Source organism: Vicia villosa, unplaced genomic scaffold (assembly GCF_029867415.1).
Source record: "Vicia villosa cultivar HV-30 ecotype Madison, WI unplaced genomic scaffold, Vvil1.0 ctg.000591F_1_1_3, whole genome shotgun sequence".
NCBI classification, from domain to species: Eukaryota; Viridiplantae; Streptophyta; class Magnoliopsida; order Fabales; family Fabaceae; genus Vicia; species Vicia villosa.
Genome location: NW_026705271.1, coordinates 39223 through 47943, shown reverse-complemented (window position 1 = coordinate 47943; position 8721 = coordinate 39223). Strand labels below are relative to the sequence as shown.

The 8721-nt window shown below is 27.2% G+C and overlaps 1 protein-coding gene across 1 annotated transcript; it reads right to left on the bottom strand.

The window, feature by feature from the left end:
- Positions 1-395: 395 nt before the first annotated feature.
- Positions 396-2412, bottom strand: LOC131629688 (AP2-like ethylene-responsive transcription factor At1g79700). Its single transcript, XM_058900471.1, has 8 exons — positions 2183-2412; positions 1829-1911; positions 1696-1704; positions 1504-1592; positions 1346-1419; positions 1208-1258; positions 1035-1111; positions 396-958 (listed from the first exon to the last, which is right to left on the bottom strand). Exons 1-8 carry the CDS (start codon positions 2410-2412, stop codon positions 396-398), a joined length of 1176 nt encoding a protein of 391 aa, XP_058756454.1.
- Between the last annotated feature and the right edge of the window lie 6309 nt (positions 2413-8721).

The following is an 8721-nucleotide window of genomic DNA, read 5'->3' as shown; positions in this document are numbered from 1 at the left end:
TACCAAATTGAAATTTTGGATTGTTTGATCTTTAATAAACCATTGTGATGTATGCAATGTGTTTCGCCTTTAATTGTTCACGTACAAATAACTCTTGCTGGTTATTTTAGTTTCATTCTAATTGACAATCTTAATAATACAATTTGAATCATTGGATGGAAAACAAATCTTCCATAAATTTGAATCATCCGAACTGTCCGGTCTTGATTGTAGGTGTGTAAGGATTCGAACTTAAGATTTTCAGAATGAGTAGTCCTTACACAGAAAACTTTATGTGTACTTGACAATTTTTATTTATTAAGTATTTGACATGCATAACAAAGAGTAGAGATTTTCTATCAAAATTCTCAACTGTATTTCTCAAAAGCAAGTGAAAAAAAAAGTATAACAGAAAATCAGTTAGAAATGTTGGAAGCACCATTCCATACTGCTTGATACATAGGAAATGACCCCTCTTCTGTTGACACCAAGTTCGGTAATCTGCTGATATTGGAAGAACACAAGAAAGTCTTACTCGTGTTGTCAATATCGAAAACCCCTCTAATCCCTTCTTGCGGATATTTCAATTCAACTTCTTCTTGTTCATCATCGTTAGACGAATTCAGATTTCTCTGCATTAACTCTCTAAACACCGAAGATTTTAGGAGAAGTCCTAATGCTGTAGGCGAAGACGGCTTAGTAGGGATCATAGAATTTGAAAACTTTTGCTTCTTTGTATTTTCAACTTGCAAAATCTTTTCTGGATTGATGGTTGAGTTGGATGCATCAATGTTTACTCTTGTTTGGATTGAATTAGACACTGCAAATGGTACCTGAGGTTCTGTGCTTGGCTTTTGTTCTTGTGGTCCTGGCCTTAACCATCTGATGTAAGTGCTTAAGTCAAAATTTGTCACTGCATTTATTCCTCGGTACTCAATGGCTGCAATATCGTACGCGCGAGCCGCCTCTTCTTGTGTACCTTTACAGAAAAATACATTGATCACATCAGTTATAATACAAACTTAGAATATGAGTTTAAGATGTGGAAAACTCACCGTAAGTCCCGAGGTAGAGATACTTGTTGCCGAAAACTCTCCCAATCCTTGCTTCCCATCTTCCATTGTGATGGTGTCTGCAATAAGTTTTCATAGTTATAGTATCATGCAAGTATTATTTTGTTAGAAACAAAAGATAGAGGTTTGAGTGCACAAGATAGAAAGTGTTTCACCTTGCTACTCCTCTATATTTTGATACACCTCTAGAAAAACCACTGCTCCTTCTATAACAAGAAAAGAAAAGAATACATAACTTGAAAAAAATATCTAAAGATTTTAGTGACAGTTTTTCTATATGAAATGAGATTTACCTTCTCAAAGAAGCAAGATACTCTTCTTTGCTCATATTTATCATTATCTCAATTTCTTTCTCGTAGTCTGGTACCTGTGTCCGAAATATGAATAACAATTATAAAATAAAAACACCAGAGACGGAGAAAAATACTAACATAACTAATATACAACATACAGGGAAATTTGTAAAAGTCGATGTTCCCCAATACTTGAGCGCAGCCAAATCATAAGCTCTAGCAGCAGCTTCTTCATCATTATAAGCACCTGACACAAAAACCAAAAGTGAAATCCAAAAGGTTAATTAATTCTACTATATGTCATGTTATTAAGAGAACATATATGAATCAAACAGTTGAACTATACTTACCCAAATATACTGTTCCATATCAGCAAAAGCATCAAATCCACATTTACAACCATAATGCAATGAACAAATTGTTAGAAAATGAAAAACAAAACAAAACAAACTCAAATCATGATGCATTCAATTCAAAATCTACCTTGTTTTCCTTTTTTCTTTTGAGTAGGATTCCATGTCCCTTTATCCCATAAATGAGCTTCATACCTTCCGGTCCACCTATGTCTGCATCACAAAAATATCCATATTAGCCCGAAACCAGGGCCGTCTTTAAGGACATGCGAGGCAGGATATCGCACAAGACTAAAATTTGGCACGGTTAAATCATAGTTAAATAGAGTCTCATAAAATATTTGTTACAGTTAAATCGTAACAAAATAGGGCCTATTTATATTGCCACATTAAAATGTGATTAAGACCTCCAAAAACTTAAGACGTCACTGTCTCAAACAGGAAGAAAAAAAAGAATAAGATGCTTATGAACATCATCACATACCTACTAACACCTCTAAACTTTGAGCTTCTCTTCACAGTTGTTGCAGTGGATTGACCACTCAATGGCTGCTGTATTTCTGATACATCACCTCGTTGTTCATTCCCTCCTAACACCGACGAATCTCTTCTCCGCCTTTTCACACATTTCGTACTTTGAACAGAATCATTATCCAACACGAGAATTCTATGACTTCTTGGACTTAGTTCAGATTTCACAGTGGTAAGCTCCATGATCAATATATGTTTATGGTTCAAGTCGTGACTGTAGTTTTATAAGCTATGAAAAATTTGTTTCATGCTTATGTTGTCTGTTTGTTATATTAACTTGTTTTGGTAATAAAGACATTGAAATGTCGATGATAACATTACAATAAAACAAATTAAGTTTTGCCAACATCACAAAAAACAAAGAACTTGTAGCAAAGACATTATGATTAGTGAGGTATAAAACAAAGTTATCCAGTTTGATGGAGTGCAATATTTTACTAGAACTATCCAGAATATTGCATTGATATGATCAATGTTTAGAAAAGTTTCTTGTATTTGTAATTTGATCACTTCCATATGCGTTATAGAGTTATAAAATGAGACCAAACATAACTGCTGAGGATTCTATCATATAACCCCTAAATATATAGTTCTCCCAGTGGTGCGGACTCAGGAATTTTAGGAGTCTGGGCAAAAACATTACACCATTAATTATATACCTGTTTTAATTTTCACACCCTATTTTTACTAATTTTGTCCCTAATTTTGTCCTCAATTTTGTCTAAAAATCGACTATTAAATTGGAAGAAATACAAAAAAAATAGGGGTTGAGCCCGAGCGCCTGCCTAGGATAACTGGGCCTTGGCTCCGCCTCGGGTGCGAGACAAATCTTTTTCAAGTCCAAAAAATATCACAAAAATTGCGAGAATGTCAAAATAAGACAAAAACACATGAAATTGGTCGTATAGATGCAAAGACTCGTGTTTCATGTTTTTGGCTCAATGAGCTGAAAATAGAGATTTATTTCAAGTATGATCAAAAGTGAAAAATGATGAGTGCATCATGAAAACGGTAAGTACCTCCAAACTAGGGAAGCTAAGCCAAACATGGGCGCCACATGCATGCAATAATAGACACCAAGAGCAATGCACAATTTTTTGAATTGGTCTCTTAGCATATTTTAAGTGGTCCCATGTGCCACATCATTTTTTTAGCAACCTACAATAATTTTACTTCAATGCTTGATCCCTTAAATTTGATCTATTAAATGACCCACAAAATCTGATTTTATTCCTTTTCCCTTCCTTTCTCATAAAATTTGAACAAGTTTTATTATTTTTTAATCATAAACAACTTGCTTTTTGTGTTACTTCAATAGACAACTGACACTAATATATAAGCAACAAGAACTCCACCTAGATCTCTTCCAATGGCTAAAAACATAAAAGATGGAACTAAAGCCTCCACCTAGACAAGAAATAATCCCCATTAGAGATGCTCTAACTCGCACGTTTTCCCTGAAAATTTGTTGAGTACGATAGTCAAGATTAGATTATATGGGCTCAAATGTTTTGGAAAATAAAAATGAGTGATAAAACATATATAGCACGAGCATAGGTGCGAGTTGAGCGACCCAAGCTCAATCGGGCAACCTGGGAATGTGCTTGTTGAATACTCCAACAATTCCTTTGACGTGTTTTTGCCTTTGGATTGGCGGTGGACATAATTGATTCTAGCAGAATTGAGTTTGGTAGAATTGATTTTATCATAATTGAGTTTAACAGAATTGATTTATGTTTGGATACATTTATGTAAAAGTGAGTTGAATAATAAATTACAGTGTAAAAATCATCCCGAATCAATTCTGGAGGCAGAAGCTACAAATTCTAGCTTCAAGTAGAATCAATTATGGAGACAGGCTCAATTCTACTTTTGCCTAACCAAACATCTTAAAATCAACCAAAATCAATTCTACACCTTTAGAATTGCTTTTGGCCATTCCAAAAGTCAAACCAAACATGCACTAATACTTTGTAGGCCCAATAAAGTTATTTTAGTCCACTGATGAAAATCATGATTAGAAACAAAATGTTAATAAATTTGAAATTTTTCACTTAATAGCATGGTTTTACAAAAAAATAATATAGAAATCTCTCATTTATGTTTATTCGAGTATCGTCTTAAATATATACATTGATCTTTTTTATTACTTTTTGATCATTTTAGGTTAAACGATTGAAAAATAGTGCATAAATGATCATTGTCTATCTAAATAAGGGAATAAATCAAAGATTTGAAGTCCAAAACAATTTCAAATTTAATGGGTGAATTATTCTACTAGCAGCGAATTTGAACGGCTGGAGAAATGTCATGAATTGCATAGAAATATTCGTTTGGCGAATGGATCGTCGACAAAAAAATCTCGAAAACATTGTTGGTTTTAAAAAAGAGAGAATTCACTATACATAATTACTACTTGCTCTACGAATTCAAGGAGGCTTTAACAATTTGGTGCTAAGTAACCCCGAAGAAAAATCCGTTGGGAGAATTATAGTCCGCCCAACAAATGAGGACAATTATTTGAAATCTACAAATATGGGATTGACCATTGAGTTTATATATCAATTTTATCATCAATTTTATATAGTTTTAGCCAATTATATAATTTAGTAAAATCTCATTGAGAATGAGAGAGTGTTACAGTATTTTTAATGTGAAGGCGTGTCGAAGTGAAACAATTGAAGTATGAGAGATCGTGTGAACGTGATTCTTCTTCTCCACCTTCAATTTAAATAATATCATCATGTCGCTAAGTTCTCTTTTGTTGAAGTTATATATATATATATATATATATATATATATATATATATATATATATATATATATATATATATATATATATATATATATATATATATATATATATATATATATATCACGGTGTTATGCTTAATTTAATCTATCAAACATATTTGATCTTTAATCTTTTTTTTTAATGCATGTTCTACATGTATGATGTTTGTGAATCTAGAGGGTCTCATAGGTTTAAACCAAAGATAAATCGTGTTTATGTCTAAAAGGACATGATCATTTATAATTTTATGTGAATTTAGTTTAGATTTTTTCTTTATCCACCTCCCTATGGGGGTCACCCCCAGCGAAAACCCCATTTTACCCGGCTTCGGAAATGCATTTCCGAAATATTTTTTTTTCTAAATTTTTCCAAACTTCGGAAGTGCATTTCCGAAAAAATCCCAAAAACTAGGATTTTGACTAATTCGGAGATGCATCTCCGAAACAACAAAAAAAATCTAAAAAAATCACAAAAATTAATTTTAGGATATTAATTAATTCACATATCATAAATTTGATATAATTTATGAGTAATGAATAATTATAATTATATATTTTGATATAATTTATGAGTTATGAATAATAGCTATTATATATTTCTATCCTGATTCATATTTTAAAATTTAAAATAATTTTAATTAAAAAATTAAAATAATTTCACTTACAAAATAGGTTATAATTTTTTATTTATATATTTATAATAATTGTTATATATTTATAAAAAAAATGAGTGTTTTAATTTATATATTTATATAATAATTATAATAATTATTATATATTTATAAAAATTATTATATATTTATATATTTATATAATAATTATTATATATTAATTATAAATATATTTATATATTTATATAATAATTATAAAAATTAAAAAAATGAGTGTTTTAATTTATAATAATTATTATATATTTATATATTTATATATTAATTATTATATATTTATATATTATATATTTATATAAGTTAAAAATTATTTTTAACTTTAAAATTATTTAGGAAATTTTGATTCACCTTAATTTTATTGATTAACCTTCATTTTATTGATTCACCTTGATTTTATACCTATTAATTGTATTGATTCATCTTGATTTTAATTTTTTAATAATTATTGAATTCTTTCGGAAGTGTATATCCGAAACATTCCAAGATCAATTTGGTCTTGAAATATTTCGGATATGCATCTCCGAAGACACCCCCTCCAAAAAAAAAAAGGTGTTTTCGGAACTGCATCTCCGAAAACCCAAAAAAGGATGTTTTCGGAAATGCATCTCCGAAAACACCTTTTTTTTTCGTATTTTCGGAAGTGTATTTCCGAAATAAGACAAATTTTGAAGAAAAAAAAAGTGTTTCGGAAATGTATTTCCAAAGTGAGGATATTTTGGGTTTTTCACCGGAGGTGATCTAGAAAAGAGGGAGGTAGGGAAAGAAATTTCCTTTAGTTTATGTTGAAAGGTGTTGTTATATTCATATATCCAGGTAATCATTTATCATGAGTAAGAGTATAAACAGTTTAAATTTAATGTTATTTGATTGAAAAATCGTCGAATAAACAATATGATGTTATTTTAGAGATAAATAACACTACTAAACTCTAGGTATTAATATAAACTAGTAGTTTGCCCGTGCAATGCACGGGTAAGTTTGTATAATTTGCTCTTAATAATTTGTTAATCATATTTTTAATATAAAAAAGTATCAATTGTAAGAAAATAAGGAAAATATAGATTGAAAAGGGAAAAGCGTGCGAGTAAGATGAAAAGAATATTACCGAAGTTTTATTATGATATAATGTGATTTTTTTAATGAAATGAAAACAAAATATAAAAGAAAATGAAGATATGACCTTAAAATAATCTCAACCTAACATTCAAAAGTTTAATTCTTATGTTAGCATGAAGAAATATATAGCAGAGTTGGAATAATAGTGGAACGTTAAAATAAAATTACATGATTATTGATTAATTATATATAGTACATATTAGTCTGTGATAAATAATTACATTTTTTAATAATAATGTAATCACTGAAAAAGAAAAACTAAATGGTAAAATGAATTTAAATAATAATAGAAAAAAACATTAGTTAACTTCAGGGGCTAATCCTTTGATCCGATATTGTAGTAGATGATTAAATTTTCTCAAAACATTTAACATTGATGTGTGGTTAGAATGAAATAAAAGAATGAGCTTATCCGAGAATAGTGATAACTTATAAAAAAATGAAGGAGTTTATCATAGGTTAGGGGAGATGAAAATATTACTCTAATTATTTATTTATTATTATAATGAATGGATTGAATGCCATATAACTTTTCCAAAAATAACTACAATATGAAAGACAAAGTAATATGATAGTTATTGCTATAATATATGAGTTTTGGATGATTAATAAGGTTAGTGGATTATATAAGAATTAAAAAATTAAAAAATATTATATAAAAATTAAAAAATGTTTTTATTTTATATTATTAAAATAAAATGTTTGTAAACTTTAAACTGTCATATCAGATAATCTATAGTTCTATTTTAAAATTATTATTTTTATAATATTTTTGCTACTTCAATTCTTAAATATATATTTTTTGTTATCTTGTTAGATGAATGTTATATATTTTTCATATATTTCTAATAATTACTCCCTCTGGTCCCATTTATAAGAAAATATTCTCTTTTTAGATACATTGAATAAATAATATATGTGGACAATAAACTGTCTAGATACATTATTTATTCAATGTATCTAATAAAATAATCTTTTCTTATAAATAGGACCGGAGGTAGTATTAATATAGTTTCAATTTATTAAATTATATATATATATATATATATATATATATATATATATATATAATATTATATTGAGTATCATATTTATAATGAAATTATTTTTTTAAAAATAAATTTTGTACAAATGAATGTAATAATAACAATAATAATATCTTAGAAATGAGAATATATTAGGATTAAAAATATATGTATTTATATAAAAAGTCAAAAAAAAAAAAGAGAAAACACCCCTATTTTACATTTCAAATTAATATATATATATATATATATATATATATATATATATATATATATATATATATATATATATATATATATATATATATATATATATATATATATATATATATATATATATATATATATATATATATATAATCTTTAAAAAGAATAAAATGAATAAATATTTAATATACATGAATTTTTTTATAATAAAGTTAAAAAATATTTTTATTTTATATTACTAAAGATTTAAAATAAAATGCGTATAAACTTTAAACTATCATATCATTTTATCTTTAATTCCATTTATAAATTATTATTTTTATAATATGTTATCTACTGCACTTCTTTAACATATAGTTTTGAGTTTGGGAAAAATATTTTTATTTTATACCATGAAAGTATTAAAATAAAATGTATATAACATTTAAATTATCATATCACTTAATATTTAGTTTCTTTTTAAAAATAACTATTATTCACAATATTTTATTTACTTCAATTCTCTAACATATCTTTTTTCGATTTGAGAAATTTTTTAATAATAATTAAATCAACATGATATGGGAAACTTTAAAATATTATTATAAAAATCAAAATTTAAAAATATAAAGAAAAATATACTATAATATTTTTAATTTTTATAAAAACATAACGTTGTTACTTTTTATTATTATTTAAATTTA

Excerpts from the sequence above, each read along its gene's own strand:
- LOC131629688 (XM_058900471.1), bottom strand. The coding sequence starts at position 2,412 with ATGGAGCTTACCACTGTGAAATCTGAACTAAGTCCAAGAAGTCATAGA. Across the intron at positions 1,912-2,182 it reads AAGTTTAGAGGTGTTAGTAG|ACATAGGTGGACCGGAAGGT; the intron begins GTATGTGATGAT and ends TTTGTGATGCAG. Across the intron at positions 1,112-1,207 it reads AAATATAGAGGAGTAGCAAG|ACACCATCACAATGGAAGAT; the intron begins GTGAAACACTTT and ends AACTTATTGCAG.